Source organism: Ursus americanus, chromosome 7 (assembly GCF_024610735.1).
Source record: "Ursus americanus isolate L20-20 chromosome 7, mUrsAme1.1.p, whole genome shotgun sequence".
Classification (NCBI taxonomy): Eukaryota; Metazoa; Chordata; class Mammalia; order Carnivora; family Ursidae; genus Ursus; species Ursus americanus.
In genome coordinates this window covers 23342617-23360549 of record NC_142133.1, presented here as the reverse complement: position 1 = coordinate 23360549, position 17933 = coordinate 23342617, and the positions used below count along the sequence as shown (strand labels likewise).

Here is a 17933-nt window from a genome sequence, read left to right as displayed (position 1 = left end):
ATATACAGATCATATCACAATATTACTAATGACTCATTCAAAAAACAATTAAAGAAGGATACCTAAGAACTTCCCTCAGGATTTTCATCTCTTCCTGTTCAAGGTCACGGACCATGTCAGAACCATCTGTTAAGCAGTCAGGTAATACACCTGTTCAAAATCAAAGACCACACAAAAGAATATGAACTCAACTGAAAACATTTATTGGTCAGTATTCTAACTCATCAAGAAGTACGAATTAGTTTATTAATAGCTTTCACTTAAAAAATGTTCTAAGCTATTATCTAATTATTGTCTTTTTTACTTTTTCTTGTTTTACAGAATCAGGCCCACCAAAACCCCACAGTATTACCTAGAAATTCTCTTAGTAATTATTTGTATTACCTATTAAAAATAACCATAATATAGCAATTAAAATTAGTTAATATAAACTATCACCTTCCCTAATCATATACCGAGGATAGACCACTGAAATCATTAAGCTCCTAATAATGAAAGTATGCTCTCAGAAGTATCTCTTAAGTGTGAAAAGAGTTTACAAGACAAAATATAAAATACTCTGTTAATTTAAACAGCATGTTAATACTCTTCATTCATACTACAGCAAATGCTGCTGAAAAGGGCCCTGCTTACTACATGGGAAAAAGCACAGTGCTAAGCACTCAGGGGGAATATAAAGATGAATAAAACAATTTCTGCCCTCGGAGCTCCTATCCAGATATTGGGCCAATATCTATAAACCAGGGCAATACCAACTTCAGCCCAATGCAAATAGTAATCCATGGCAAGTAATTTTAAGTATTGGTTGAATTTACTTTATTACCTACATCTTCCTAAGAAGCAGGTAGACTGGTAATCAGTGTTCTATTCATATCTATAATTAGTATATTCCCACAACATCGGCAGCAAGTCTCTTAATTTTTACCTTCCATTTCTTCATCCACAGATGACTATGGGATTTTGGATCTGCTCTAAATTAACGTAGCTTCATTACTCTGATCCCCTTGATGTTTAAATACCTTTTTTAATTAAACTTTTTATTTTGAGACCATTGCAGATGCACATGCAGTTGTAAGAAATAATACAGAGAGACGCTCTGCATGTACCCTTTATTCGGTTTTCCCCCCATGGCCTCACAACCAGAAAACTGACATCTATAAAACCAATCTCAAGTGCATTTTTGCACTTTTTCCAGCCAAAAGATATACAGTGAGTATTCTCTGGTAGTAGTGCTGAGGAAAATTAAAAGAACTAAAGAAAGAATGATACAACAGTATGCAATACTTTAAAACCATCAAAATAATGCTCTGATTTGCATTTCCCCAAAATCCTTTAATAAAATACAACCAAGAATCCAGAGAGCCTTAGAATTTTTCTTACCACAAAGACAATTTTCAAACAGTCTGCAGTTTTGAGTACACTCAACATTGCTGTCAGGTATTAACTCCTGGATCTAAGTGAAGCAACATTCTTAAGTGCAAGTATTACAAATGCTATGGCAGAAACTAAGTATTAGAGTTTATCTGAATGTAAGCCAACAGTCCCACCCTGTGGTTTGACACCAGCCCTATTCCGCGTCATTGCCTCATCTCCCTTGCAAATATAAGCCAGATTTGTTAATTATCACGCCGCCAAGTACTCAGAGGCCAAGCCCTAGCCCACCACAGGAGAGTGATTCACAGTCCCGTCTCCTCTCCCCTGCCGGAGGGTTTCAGAAGAGCATGTGACCCCAGTCTTGAAGCTCCTGGGGGCTTCCCTGCAAGTTTTGTCTTGCTAACAAAAAGAGATGTATGGGAAGAAATACCCCTCTTCTTCAGGAGATGCTACTCTCATCCAATGCAGCTAGAGGGCGATCAGGAAAGAGGGTCCTGAGAACAGCAGAGTGTAAAGATGGAAAGTGTCAGCGTTCTTGAGGATATCACTGAGTCACCAACTTAACCAACATGGACTGTCTTCCTTCCCTCCTTCCTCTGGACTTCTTGTTCTGTGAGAAGATGGTTTCCTACTGCTTAGGACATTTTCACTGAGGCTTTTTCTGCTAATGGCAGCCTGAGGCATCCGGCTGATACGAGCTATATGTACTTCGTCCCTTTATATTAAAGTCTAAATGAGTTTCCAGTTAATTCCAAACTGATAACTATAAGGAGTGCCAATATCAAGTTCACTAGCTCTTTTATCAAAACTGATTCCTGGGGCGCCTGGGTGACTCAGTCGTTACGTGTCTGCCTTCGGCTCAGGTCATGATCCCAGCGTTCTGGGATTGAGCCCCGCATCGGGCTCAGCGGGAAGCCTGCTTCTTCCTCTCCCACTCCCCCTGCTTGTGTTCCCTCTCTTGCTGCCTCTCTCTCTGTCAACTAAATAAAAATTAAAAAAACAAAAAACAAAAAAAATGATTCCCCCCAAACAATTTTAACTATAACATAAATAATTATTCACATCCTCTAACCCATAGGTCAGAATAAAGCATAATTTCAGAAACATTCAGAGAAAACCATTTTATAAAGTAAACCATGGTAGAAAGACAAACAGACTGTTTTCCAAACTTATTTACACCAAAGCAACAGCACAGTGTCATCCATCATTCAGGGTTAGGGTGATGTTATCTCCTACACACAGACATCAGCTCTCTCACCTGCTGTGAACAGCACCCTAGGATTTTACAGGATGGTTATGGCTGTGGTTGGGCTCTAAGAGATAGTCTCCACTCTCATGATGAGAGGAGAATCCACAAGGGCTCCCTCAACAGTGCAATGTTTGCCCTGCAACAATGGAAGCCTCTTACTGCATGTTTCAGACCCTTAAAAGCAAACAGTACAACTAAACTATACCTCTCATGTCTTCAAGAAACAATTTTTAAGAAGGTCCTGCTGCCAAACCATTAACGAGTATATAGGCATCGTCAAGAATATCAGTGCAGTTTATCGAGCAAAGGAACACATAGATATTAAGGTCACGTTACAAAGGCCAGAAATCTGAAAGGAGGTAAGAGTCTGGATTGAATCTGGATTGAAAAGGAGATCATACAATAAGAAGAAGTATGGTTAGAAACTCAGACATGTTGAGTCAAGACGTCAAATGTAACTCAAATACACAAGAAGGGAACAAAAGCAGGAAAATCTAGGGACAAACCGAAATTAGACAAGAGAGTCAGGGAACAGATTAACTAAAAAGGGCTAGTAGGGCTTTGAGTTCTGTTTTCCTTTCCCTGATGGTAGTGTGATCATACCTGCCCATTGCCCTAGAACAGTTCTCAGTTTGGTCCCAGGACTAGCAGCATCCCTGGGAACTTGTTAAAAATGCAAAGCATTTGGTCCCACCCCAGACCTACTGAATCAGAAGAGGGAAACAAGCATATGTGTTTCAGCAGCCCTCCACCTACTCCCAAGCTCACTAATGCTGGAGAGCCACTGTCTCCTACAAATGTCCTAGCAATGACAAGCACGAAGGAAAAGACTAGTCACCTTCTCTCAACAGTAACTAAAACTGTGACCATTCAAAAATATTGAATTTCATAAACAAAATGGCTAGGAAGAAAAATCAAGCTCCCTGAGACCTAAAACATCATTAAATCAAATTCTGGTCTGCTTTCTTTGAGACAGCAAACACAAACTGATCAGGAAAGTTTACATTCTTAAATCTCTTCAGTCCAGTCAGCAAATTTGAAATACATTTATACAAAGCAGCTACATTTAAGACCATAATAGAATCAGAATAGTCAAAACTGAAAAAAACCCGCATTTAGTACTTAGATTTCTAAATTCAACATTTTACCATTTCTCTCTTGAATTATTCGAATGGCTTGCAGCTGCATTTCAATGTTTTTCTGGACCATCATTGCTTTAAAGATAGTAAAGTCTTCTGCTGCCAACACAGGTTGCAAAATGGCCTACGGAAAGAAGTCTGGAAGTTAAACGAAGATTCAAGTTTTAAAACTATTTCCACACACTCAGATCATTTCTATGGCAAATAATTTCTATTAATTCAAGAATGCTGTATTATTATTTATGGTCAGATGACTCAAAAGGAAAATTTTTAAGATTCTAAAAGCCTTTCATGTAAGGTTCTCAAGAGGTTGACTCTCCCAACCCCCAGGCCTCCAAGAAGCTAAGGCTGACAATGGTGATATATTTTCCGAATGAGCCAGTGCTGAGTAACTCTGAAAAACAACACACAAATTAGGCTTACTTTTTAAGGTCACCACTTCAGTATCTAGATTTGTTTTGCAGCCAAAATAACGATACCTATTTGGTTTTTTTTCTATCACCTGAAATTTACTGTGAATAATAAATCGGTAACTACAAAATTATCCCTTAATTAATAGAAGTACCAAGTTGAATAAAAGGAAAAGGAGGGGCGCCTGGGTGGCACAGCGGTTAAAGTGTCTGCCTTCGGCTCAGGGCGTGATCCCGGCGTTATGGGATCGAGCCCCTCATCAGGCTCCTCTGCTATGAGCCTGCTTCTTCCTCTCCCACTCCCCCAGCTTGTGTTCCCTCTCTCGCTGGCTGTCTCTACCTCTGTCAAATAAATAAATAAAATCTTTAAAAAAATAAATAAATAAATAAAAATTTAAAAAAATAAATTAAAAAATTTTAAAAAAAGGAAAAGGAAAAAAATGGAGTCTGGAAAATAAGTGTAATGAGATATTAGTCATGTGAGAACACAACTGTCTTGTATTTAGAAGTTTCATGTAAGAGGTAAGTTAGAAATTATGACGTGAAATCATTTTCTGGATGAAACAAAATGTGATAAATTAAGTGAAATAATGAAGGCGTCTACCCTGGAGTGCCCAAATTAACACTTCCTTAACTACTGGGAGCTATTGCTGTATTAAAGAGCAAACCAATTCCCAAGCTAATTAATAACATGTAGAATAAGATTTGCAATGTATGAAAACCCAGAAGAAAGCACTCAAAATTTAGGCACCTGGCTAAAATCTTATTTCAAGCTTACGTGATATTAATGTAAAAGCTGAACACACAAAATCATGCAGAGGCAACCAAGGGTGTGCTATTGTCCACCAGGCAGGCTGCAGCAACGTCAGACACATCAACAAAAGCTCTATCAAAGAGCTCTAATCAAAGAGGAAGGAGCCCTCCCCCCAGCAACCGGCTCACACCCTAGACAACCGCAGTATGGCAAAGCAAAACAAAACGCAAAAGCAGCTCTCTGACATTTATGAGGAGCCAACTGCAGAAAAAAATGATGGAAAGTTTCTTTCCCTTAATTTCACATACACTGTTCAAAAGACCCACAGCAAGGCATAGCAGATAGGCTTGACTGAAAGTTGCTGCCCAAAGCTCAGTATTGAAAACGCTTGTGGACAGTCTCTGTGATAGATTAGTGATGTCTGCCAAGACACCTTTATGGGCTTATGCCCCCTGTAACTTTGTTCTGGGGCTTCCTAGACTCCTTAAGGACTTTATCCTCATCAATAATAAACATTTGAAGGGCAATGCTGTTAACAGCTATTAACAATGTATCAACTGGAGCTTCTAACAGCAAGTCAGAGTTTGAGTTGATCCTCACATGTGTACCTCGATGCATCTAAGAAATGCGTATTCCTAAGCTTTGCCCTAAACATGATGAATCTAAATTTCTAGAGGATGGGTGCCGTGCTCGCTTCGGCAGCACATATACCAGAAGGTGGGTGCCCGTGCATCTCCACAGATAATTCTTATAACATTAAAGCTCGAGAACCATTGACACATTGGAAGAAAATGAGCCCTTGATACCAAAAGCCATTTCCAGCTTAACCATGCACCAGCTGTGTGACTCTGGGAATGTCATTTAGTCCTCCGAGCTTCAGTTTCTTCATCTGCAAATTGGTACTATAATAATAATAGTGATACAGTATTTTGTTGCATCTAAGACTCCAGATTAGTAAAATAAGCCTTTACTTCTTGTACCAACTAGAAAAGAAAAAAAAAAAAAAAACCCTGCCAATTAAATTATAAAATGTCATTCAGTGCAAAATACATTCTCATTTCAGAGGTATTACAATATGAAAAATTTGCATTTTAGCATGAAAAAATATAATAATAACTTTCTGGCTGCGTGTTGGAATTAAATGAGAAAGCACTTTTTAAACTGAAAAGTATCTGTAAAAGTAATTGTTCTGGTCCTGTTGAGGCTGGTTAAATATCAAAATGGTGCACTAAACCTAACAACTTTACAGCCAGGGGATTCTTCTGGTTCAAGGAAATGGATAAGAGCTTCCAATAAAGGCACTTAGAGGAACTAAATACAAGAGTTACTTCAAAAAACTGGCAAGTACTTTAAAAACAACAATAATCATAAGTATCCATTAAATTAATTGAAATGTCAAACTACTTTGACAGAAGACTATGAGGTAAAGCAAATGTGATGGTATCTATGTTTGAGAAAAGCACATTAACAAAAAAAAATGAACAGTGAGTATTTAGGAATCTGATTTACATGAGTTTATAAGACATTCAAATATATTCACACTTAGCCTAAGGTTATCCTGTTATTATATCTGCTTAGAGTTCATCATACCATAGTTTTGAAAGGTACAAGTGATTTCATGTACTTACACTACTCCATTAATAGACTGAACTACCAGGAGAAACAGATGAATTCATAATTATAGTTGGAGACTTCAATACCCTCTATCCATAACGGACAGATCCAGCAGGCAGAAAAATCAGAAAGGACATAGTTGAACCGAACAGCACCTTCAGTCAACCTGATCAAATGGACATTTCTCCCAAGACAGAAAAATACACGTTCTTCTCAAGCACACATGAAAAATTCACCCAAAACAGACTACATTCTAGGCCATAAAACACAACTTAATAAATTTAAAAGAATAGGAATAATACAAAGTATCCTCTCAGACCACAATGGAATTAAACTAGAAATCAACAGCAGAATGATAGCTGGAAAAACCTAAAATAATTGGAGATTAAACAACACACTTCTAAATAACACGTGAGTAAAAGAAGTACAGTTGACCCTTGAACAAGGGTTCAAGGGGTTTAGGGGCACTGATCCCTATGCAGTCAAATAACTGCGTATAACTCTTGACTCCTCCAACTTAACTACTAATAGCCTACTGATGGCCAGAAGCCTTACCAATTACATAAACAGTCCATTATCACATATTGCATATGTTATATGTATTATATACTGCATTCTTACAATAAGCTACAGAAGAGAAAATGTTATTATGAAAATTATAAGGAAACTAAAAGGCAACGTCCTGAATGGGAGAAGATATCTGCAAAGGACATATCCAATAAAGGGTTAGTATCCAAAATATACGAAGAACTTACACAACACCAAAAAACAAATCATCCAATTAAAAATGGGCAGAAGGGGGCACCTGGGTGGCACAGCGGTTAAGCGTCTGCCTTCGGCTCAGGGCGTGATCCCAGCGTTATGGGATCGAGCCCCACATCAGGCTCCTCCGCTATGAGCCTGCTTCTTCCTCTCCCACTCCCCCTGCTTGTGTTCCCTCTCTCGCTGGCTGTCTCTATCTCTGTCAAATAAATAAATAAAATCTTTAAAAAAAAAAAACATGGGCAGAAGACATGAACAGACATTTCTCCAAAGACATATGGAGTGGCCAACAGACCCACGAAAAGATGCTCAATGTCACTCATCTTCAGGAAAATGTAAATCGGAACCACAATGAGCTATTGCCACATACCTGTCAGAATGGCTAAAATTAAAAACACGAGAAACAACAAGTGTTGGCAAGGATGTAGAGAAAAAGGAACCCTCGTGTGCTGTTGGTGGGAGTGCAGACTAGTGCAGCCACTGTGGAAAGTACTATGGAAAAAATAGAAATATTATAGGACCCAGTAGTCCCACTACCAGGTATTTACTCAAAGAATACAAAAACACTAATTTGAAAAGATATATGTACCACTATGTTAATTGCAGCATTATTAACAAGAGCCAAATTATGGAAGCAGCCCAAGTATACACTGATAGATGAATGGATAAAGAAGAGGTGGTATATAATAGATATAATGGAATATTATTCAGCCATTAAAAAAGAATGAAATCTTGCCATCTGCAGCAACATAGATGGATCTAGAGAATATAATGCTAAGCTAAATAGCCAGTCAGAGAAAGACAAATGCCATATGATCTTGCTCATATGTGGAATTTAAGAAACAAAACAAACGAACAAAGGAACAAAAAGAGACAAACCAAAAACAGACTCAACTACAGAGAATAAACTGATGGTTATCAGAGGGGCGGTGGGTGGGGGAGGATGAAATAGGTGAAGGGGATTAAGAGTACACTTATCATGATGAGCCCTGAGTAATGTATAGAATTGTTGAATCACTATATTGTACACCTGAAGCTAATATAACACTACATGTTAACTATAGTGGAATTAAAATTTTTTAAAAAGAAAATCATAAGGAAAAGAAAATACATTTATAGTACTGTGCTGTATTTATAAAAGAAAAATCTGTATGGAAGTGGACCCACACAGTTCAAATCTGTGTTGTTCAAAGGTCAACTGTAGTCTTAAGAGAAATTTTTTCTTTAAAAAGAAATTTTTAAAATATTTAAAGAGAAATTTCTAAAATATTTCTAACTAAGTGAATATACAACTTATCCAAATTTGTGAGGTGCAGCAAAAGTAGTGCTCAGGGGAAATTTATAGCATTAAAAGCATATATTTAAAAAGGATAAATATCTAACATCAATAATCTAAGCTTTCACCTCAGGAACTACAAAAAAGAATAAATTAAATCCAAAGTAAGCACAGAAAAAAAGACAGTAGAAATTAGAAAAGAAATCAATTAAATTTAAAATAGAAAATCGATAAAACTAAAAGTTGATTCTTCAAAAATATCAATAAAACAGACAAACCTCTAGCCAGGTTAACTATGAAAGAATGAGAGAAAAGACATAAATTATTAATATCAGGAATGAAAGAGGGTGCATCACTATAGATCCCAGAAACATTAAAAGGATAATACAGAAATATTATTGACAACTCTATGTCCACAAATTTTATAATCTAGATGAAATGGACCAATTCCTTGAAAAACACAATCTGCCAAACTCACACAAGAAGAAATAAACTATCTGAATAAGGTAATAGATAGGAATATTCTATCTATATCTATATCTATTAAAGAGAAGGAATCAATAATTAATAACCTTCCAAAACAGAAAGCACCAGGCCTAGCTGGGTCCTCTGGTAAATTCTACCAAATATTTAATGAAGAAATTATACAATTCTCCACCAAAAAAAAAAAAAAAAAGATAAAACTTTGAAGAAAAGTTATAGATTCATATTATTTCTCATAAGAATAATGATCACATATTTATTTGCAGAAGTTAAATAGCATAACCTATAGAAGTGATGTAAAAGCCTTTCTACTGATTCAAATTATTAAGGAAGAAAAAGTATGACTTTGAATTCCACTATCTCTTCTATATATAACTTACTTAGTGTCCATGCTATTGTCCCAGCAACCCTCCCTGCATGATTCAGGTTTGGATTTACATGTATTTGAACATGCATATGAAAATTTGCCCTTAGATAAGAATCCTCAAAAAAAAAAAAAAAAGGGAATTATAGCAATTCTTCACAATCTCTTGCGAAAATAGAAGCAGACGGAGTACTCCCTAACTTATTTTATGTAGCCAGCATTACACTAATATCAAAACTAGACAAAGACACTATAAGAAAGAACAATATCTCTCATGAACACAGATACAAAAATACTCAACAAAATATTAGCAGATTGAATCCAACAATTTATTTTATTTTTTTTATTTAAAAAAAAATTTTTTTTAAGATTTTTATTTATTTATTTGACAGAGACAGCCAGCGAGAGAGGGAACACAAGCAGGGGGAGTGGGAGAGGAAGAAGCAGGCTCTTAGCAGAGGAGCCTGATGTGGGGCTCGATCCCAGAACGCTGGGATCACGCCCTGAGCCAAAGGCAGACGCTTAGCGACTGCGCCACCCAGGCGCCCCTGCATCCAACAATTTATAAAAAGAATTATATACCATGACCAAGTGGGATTTATTCTAGTTATGCAAGGTTGGTTCAACACCCAAAAATTAATTAATGTAATTCATCAATCACATCAAGAGGCTAAAAAAGAAAAATCATATGATCATATCAATAGATGCAGAAAAAGCATTTGACAAAATCCAACATCCATTCATGATAAAACTCTCAGCAAGTGAGGAACAGAGAGGAATTTCCTTAACCTGATAAAGAACATCTATAAAAAACTGACAGCTAACCTTATACTTAATGGTGAGAAACTAGATGCTTTCCCATTAAGATCAGAAACGAGTTCCCTCCCACCACTCCCATTCCACATTATACTGGAAGTCATAGCTAATGCATTAAGAAAAGGAAATTAAAGGGGCGCCTGGGTGGCACAGCGGTTAAGCGTCTGCCTTCGGCTCAGGGCGTGATCCTGGCGTTATGGGATCGAGCCCCACATCAGGCTCCTCTGCTATGAGCCTGCTTCTTCCTCTCCCACTCCCCCTGTTTGTGTTACCTCTCTCGCTGGCTGTCTCTATCTCTGTTGAATAAATAAATAACATCTTTAAAAAAATAATAAAAAAAGAAAAAGAAAAGGAAATTAAAGATACAAAGATTAGGAAGGAAGAAATAAAACAGTTTTTCTTCACAGATGACAGGACTGTCTGTAGACAATCCCAAAGAATCAGTTTAAAGAAACTCCTGGAATTAATAAGTAATTATAGCAAGGCTGCAGGATACGAAGTTACTATACAAGGTTTCCTATATACTGGCAATGAGTAATGGGAAAATGAAATAAGAAACAAAATACAATTTACATTAGCTCCACAATAAAAGAAAGTACTTCGGAATACATCTAACAAAATACACAGAAGATCTATATAAGGAAAACTAAAAAACTCTGATGAAAGAAATCAAAGGTAATGTAAATAAACAGAGAGGTATTCTATGTTCACAGATAAAAAGACTCAACATTGTTAACATGTCAATTCTTCCTAATTTGATCTGTGGATTTATGCAACCCAAACAGAATCCAGCAAATTATTTTGTAGACATCAACAAACTGATTTTAAAATTTATGTGAAAAGTCAAAAGTCCCAGAATAGCTACGTAATACTGAAAAAGAACAAAGTCAGAAGACTGACACTACCTGATTTCAAGACTTACTATAAACTACAATAATCAAGACACTATGGTATTGATGAAAGAGAAGACAAATAGATTAATGGAACAGAAAGAATCTGAAAATAGACCAACACAAACATAGTCAACTGATCTTTGACAAAGAAACAAAGGCAATCCAATGGAGAAAAGATAATCTTTCCAGCAAATGGTGCTACAAGAACTGGACATCTATATGCAAAAAAAATGAACCTAAATACTGACTTTACACCTTTCACAAAAATTAACTCAAAATGGAACACAGACTTAAATGTAAAAAACAAAACCATAAAACTTCTAGAAGATAGCATAGAGAAAATCTAGATAAGCTTGGGTTTGGTGATGACTTCTGAAGATGCAACACCAAAAGCATAATCCACGAAAGAAAACTGATAAATCACGGACTTCATTAAAATAAAAAAAAATAAAAAAAAAAAACAACTTCCGCTCTGTGAAAGACACTGTTAGAGAAGGAAAAGACAAGCCACAGAAGAAAATGTTGTGAATATTTGCAAAACACATATCCGATAAAAGAGATTTGTATCAAGAATTGTATATAAAGAACTCTTACAACTCAACTACCAGAAAACAACTCAATTTTAAGTGGGCAAAAGTAAACCACTACACACCTAATTAGAACGGCTAAAATGCAAAAAACTGACTATACCAAGTGCTGCCGAAGATGTGGAACAGGAACTCCCATTTATTGCTGGTGAAGATTTTAAATGGTACAGCTACTTTAGAAGAGACTTTGGCAATTTCTTACAAAGCAAAACTTAATCTTACTGTATGATCCAGCAATCTTGCTCCAAGGTATTTATTTGCCCAAATGAGTTGAAAACTTTATGTCCACACAAAAGCCTAAATATGAATGTTTGTAGCAGCCTTTTCATAATTACCAAAGAAGACACCAAAATGTCCTTCAAAAGGTAAATTAATAAACTGTGGTATATCCATAGAATGGAATGTTACTCATCAATAAAAAGAAGTGAACTATCAAACAACAAAAAAACATGAAAGAACCTTAAATTCATATTGCTTAGCAAAGAAGCCAGTCTGAAAAGGTATATGGTATATGATCCCAATTATATGACATTCTGAAAAAGGCAAAACTAGAGAGCCAGTAAAACACAGTGGTTGCCAGGAGCAAGGATAGAAAGGATAAACATGTGGGAGACAGGGGGATTTTTAAGACAGTAAAACTATTTTGTAAGATACTATTCTATTGTAAAAAAACTATTTTGTAATGGTGGATATATGACATTGTGTATTTGGCAAAATCCACAGAACTGTAGAACACAGAGTAAACCTGAATTTAATAATAATAATAATAATAATAATAATAATAATAATAATGTTTCAATGCTGACTCATCAATTTTAACAAATCTACCACACTTATGAAAGATGTTAATAATAAGGGACATTGTACTATCTGCTCAGTTTTCTGTAAACCTAAAACTGCTCCAAAAAATAAAGCCTATTAGGGTGCCTGTGGGGCTCAGTTGGTTAAGCCTCCGACTCTTAATTTCGGTTCAGGTCATGATCTCAGGGTTGTGAAATCAAGCTCCACGTGGAGCCCCATGTCAGGCTCCGGCTCAGCATGGAGTCTGCATGAGATTCCTCTGCCCCCTCCCCCTGCTCTCTCGCCCCCGTGTGCATGTGCGCTCTTGCTCTCTCTCTCTCTCTAATAAATAAATAAAATCTTTTAAAAAAATATAAAATAAAGCCTATTAATTTCTTAAAATCTTACTAGTACTCACACAAAATATTGTTAATTATCTTGTATTTTTACAAAATGAAAGTTACACCACATATGTAACATTTCAATAACACAAGTTATTGGAAAAACAGCATAATTTTGCCAAATCACTATCATAACACAAATGTTTCTGAAAGTGTTAATTTTTATGTTATAAAAGTCAAAGCAAATCAAGTAAGAAACAAAAGCAAAAAATATCATTTGTCTCTTGCCATATAGAAATCTTTTGCAATACAGTACATAGAAATCGATGATGAACTTTATCCTCAACGAAAAATCACAAGGAAGTCACAATGAAGGAAGTCACTTTGCCTACTTCAGTTGGAAAACACCACAAAATTACAAAATTCAACTGAAGATGGCTGAAATAAGAAGTATCTCAGTAGTTATTATAGTATCATATTTTCTGAACAGTTAATTCATGAGCCTGTTTTAAGAAATCACAGACTCAACAGAAAAACATGCTCTTACAGGTTTTTTGTTGTTGTTGTCTTAAACTAGAGTTCTTCATCTGATGCATTCCGTTTACTCCTGCTACCAAACCAGATGAAAAGAAGTTTGTTAAGTGGGCTTTAGCAGTATAATTCAATGGGAGCTGATTTAAACAATCAAAACCAAACCAAGCAAACCAAAACAAAATGAAAATTACCTCCTCAATAACCTAGGACAAGCAACTGGTTCCTTGAGTTAATTCTTAGGTACCCTATATTGGCATAATGGAATCAGCATTCTGATCTTTCTTATAAAGACTAGATTATTGCTGCAAAGCAGTAAATAAAACAGTGTTAAGCTATTTTTCTGGTAATGGAGATGGCCTTGTGCTGATTCAGTCATGTTGCTATTCAGTATCCGATGCTAAGTGTTTGCTCCAGAAGAGAACACAGCTAACTAGTACACATGGGGATTGAACCAATGACCCTGGCCTAATTAGCACACTGCTAATCAACCACCAAAATAGCTAGCATTAATTAGGAGGTGTTTCCATTTATACACCACCTTATAAACGTCAGGAATTGTGCTAAATGCTTTATGATCATTATCTCTTAAATTTCGCAAAAACCTTTCAAAGCAGATACTATCCAGATTTTACAGATGTGGAAACTGAGAATCGGAATGGATAAGAAAGGAAAACAGCACAACAATCTTACAGCTAGTAAATGAAAGGTCTAGGACTCAAATCTAGGTTGGTCTGTATCAAAAAGCTTGCCTCCTTGTACATAGCAAGACCATATTACCAATCAACTCCAAATGAATCAAAAGGTGTTGTATTCAGAGCAAAAGAGAAAGATGTGCTACTCTTGATCTGAAAACAATATTTTAAAATTCTGAACATCTTCATTCAATTTAAAGTTATCCGAATAATGAAAACAATAGGTGGATATGTCTGCTTTTAGCATGAACAACTTTATTCACAAAGTAACTCAGGCTCATTCACAATGACTTAACTAAGAGGTAGACAAATATTAACCAAAGTAGAAAATATTCCTGAAAAACAAGGAAAATAAAAACAAATATCAACATTTTATAAGAAACCTAAATACTAGTTAATAATTTTCAAATTATTCCTGCCCACCTAAAAAGGGGAAGAAAATAATGCCTGTTATTATTCCTTAAACTTATAGTACACATAGAATCAAAGCTATTGGTGGACTGTAAAACAACTTTCCCTTTATAGCATTATTAGCTAATAAAATCAGATGTCTATTTACATTAGTTGGGGCAAACCAATAATATTTAAAAATATTTTTTCAAAATGTCATATTATATTAAGGATGTTCTATCTCTAGAATTAGAGATGATCGCTAAATAAGAAAAACCTGCACAACAGAGAACTATAGTAGGAAGCGCTGGATTAAATAGTAGTCAAAGCATCCTCTTCTAGGCCATGATAGGAAGATAATTTAAGTTAATCAACATTTATTAAGAACTACCTAGCAGTAACGAGGTTCTCATCTATGTGCCAGACCCTGGGAATGAAAAGATACTAAAAACATCTCAAAGGGATTTATTATCTAGAAAGGAAAACAGACTTGTAAGAAACTATAACTCGGGACAGAGTACCAAAAAAGTAAAAATCTCCAGTGTGGTAGAATGAGTGCTAGTCTACCCTAGTGTTCCAGAGTTCAGGGAAGCTGCCACAGGAAGTAACATTTTAGCAAGGCCCTCATGATAAGAGGGATTTATCTGGTAAGGAAAAGATACTGAGGTGGGGAGATGAGGGTCAAACACTCCAGGGTTAGGGAATAGCATGAGCAAAGCCAGACGCATGGGTGCTTACAAGATCAAGGGGCCTGGAATGACAACAGTACATAATGTATCAGGAAACTGCAGCAGGAGGAGACTGAAAATATACTTTAGGGTCACATCAGAGATAATCCTCACTATCACCTGGCCGAGGAATTACAGTTTATTTAGTAGAACACGGAAAGCTAAAACAACTTGTTGAGAAGGCTATTTGGGTAGTAGTAACACATCCCTATCCTGAACTTCGGAGGAAGGGCTTGCCTGGGCTCGTACCCTGCACTACCACTCACTTAGCAGTGGACTTTGCACCAGTCACTGAATGTATCTGTGCATTAGGTTTTTCATTTCTAAGTGGAAATAAAATAGTGCCAAATTCTTAAGGGGCAGCAGGAAGATTAAATGAGGTAATACATGTCAAGTGCCTAAAACAGTGGCTAAGATGAGCCCTCAGTAAATATTAGTTATAAATACACATGATATTTAATTCAAACCAGCACTGCAAAACGAATGAGACAATAAAAGTAGTTCCAGGGGTACCTGGGTGGCTCAGTCAGTTAAGTGTCGGACTCTTGGTTTCAGCTCAGGTCATGCTCTCAGGATTGTGAGATGGAGCCCCATGTCTGGCTCCATGCTCAGCACAGCTTCTGCTTGGGATTCTCTCTCCCTCTCCCTTTGCCCCTGCCCCTGCATTCTCTTTCTCCCTCTGTCTCTCTCAAAATAAATAAATAAATGGATTGCTAAAAAATTTTAAAAATTTAAAAATAAAAATGGTTCCAAGAGAAGGAAGCCTGAGGAACTGTATACTATAGAACTGCTAAGATTAAAAAAGGGGCAACTGAAAAACTGTCAGAGATCTATATAAATAAAACAGTAGTATATAAACAAAACAACAGAACAGTATATATAAATAAAAACTGTGATCTGTTATAGTTCTGCATTCAGACAGTTCCTTTTTAACTGCGTTAGTTCATTAATGCCTCAAATTATCTTTTTTTTTTTTTTTGAGAGGGCGAGAGGGAGGAGGGGGAGGGGCAGAGGGAGCAGGAAAGAGAATCCCAAGCAGGCTCCAGGCCCAGTAGGGAGCCCCACACACTGCTTGATCCATGACCCTGAGATCATGCCCAGAGCTGAAATCAAGAGTGGAACGCTTAAACAACTGACCCACCCAGGCGCCCCACACATTATCATTCCTTGAGGTAATTATAAAAAAGAACCCACATGTGATGAATTAGCTTTTCACTCATACAATGTCTAAAATAGTACACTTCGACAATCAAATAGAGCAAATTTAAGTAAAATGCTGGGCATTTTTATTAAAACTGTATGTTAGCAGAATGACACAAAAGCAGAACCTGTGATGTACGGGTCTTTGCAAGAGGAGAAGTGCATGCTTCTTGAAATTGATCTTCATTAATTCCAATTTCTTTTAGGTAACTTTCCAACAGCTTTTCAACCTAGACAGAGAAAGTTTAACTTTTATAGTTTACACAGAAAAATTCCAAATGTTGAGTTTAGAAAAGGATAATCAAATATTTGCTTGCAATTATTAATCTACATAAAATTATATTATATGGCAATGACAATGTCTTTCAAAAAAACCCCACAAAAAACGAAAAGTTAAAATTTTTGCAGAGAATCAAATGAAATTTTATTTCCTCTACTTGAAATAATTGAGGTCAGGGTTATGACAGTCAATGTGGTACAACTCTTCTGCTACTCAGAGGCATTTTTAAAAATCACAAGACAACCATGGCAAATTGATCATTAACGCTTCTCTAGATGCATCAGCAGAAGATTAAGAATAAAATTTAAAGATTAGATGCAAGATCCCTTAAAATAGTTGTCCTAAATTCATTTCTTAGATTCTAGAGTAGAAGAAATAAGAAGTCAAAAGGATGAAATGCTCAGAGAAGCCTTAGGGCCTGATAGAACTGGTAGTACTATCTGGGTAGATTGGATTGTTTTCATTCTTTTTTTTTTTTTTTTTTTTTAAGGAGGCTCTACTACCAATATGGGGCTTGAACTCACAACCCCAAGATTAAGAGTCACATGCTCTACAACAGAGCCAGTCAGGTGTACCAAGAATGGATTTTCTGAATTAAAGAATTTTAAAATGGAAAAAGTCCATGTTTTTAATTTAGAAACAGTATTAATTTTTAATATTATTTTAATTACCTTCAAAAATCAGTGGAAAAAAATACTTACTAGTTCTTTGTATTCCTGATGAATCTCTGTATAGGTCAATTTGCTTTCTTCTTCATCATCAAAAACTAAATTTAAAAGAAAAATATTATTGTATACTGTACAAAAACAAATCATTTCATTAATGTAAATATAAAAGTGCACTCCTTACATTTTACAAGAGAATTCTCATTCTTATAACATAGCTCTCAGCTTTGAATTCTTTGAATTAAAAAAAACCCTGTGTATATATATCTATATGATATATACATATATGTATATTTGCAATAATATATGTTATATATATATCATAAAACAGTGTTAATTGTGAACAAGTTTTTTCCTACTTAAGATCTATTTCATATGTAAGACAAACACTAATTTGTCACTTTCAATAATAAAAGGAAACAATTTCTTTATAAACTTTTAATGGAATATTATTAATAGTTTTTAAACATTAATTCCTTTTACAACAGGCTCCAGATTATGTCATCATACTCAAAATATGCTGATGCAAATTTTACTGAAAGTGACTAGGCCATTTTTGCTCCATATAAATCAGTAACGAAATTAAAATAAATAAAACCAAA

At 35.7% G+C, this 17933-nt stretch overlaps 1 protein-coding gene across 1 annotated transcript in view; it reads right to left on the bottom strand.

Annotated features, from left to right (window-relative positions):
• The window catches only part of CFAP36 (cilia and flagella associated protein 36), a 28734-nt gene that overhangs the window by 7954 nt on the left and 2847 nt on the right, over nucleotides 1–17933 (bottom strand). The window contains exons 2-5 of the mRNA XM_045788005.2: nucleotides 17368–17432; nucleotides 16515–16616; nucleotides 3772–3886; nucleotides 63–150 (exon numbers count right to left, since the gene is read on the bottom strand). Coding sequence (XP_045643961.1) covers nucleotides 63–150; nucleotides 3772–3886; nucleotides 16515–16616; nucleotides 17368–17432 — 370 coding nt within the window. The remainder of the gene's footprint in view (nucleotides 1–62; nucleotides 151–3771; nucleotides 3887–16514; nucleotides 16617–17367; nucleotides 17433–17933) is intronic.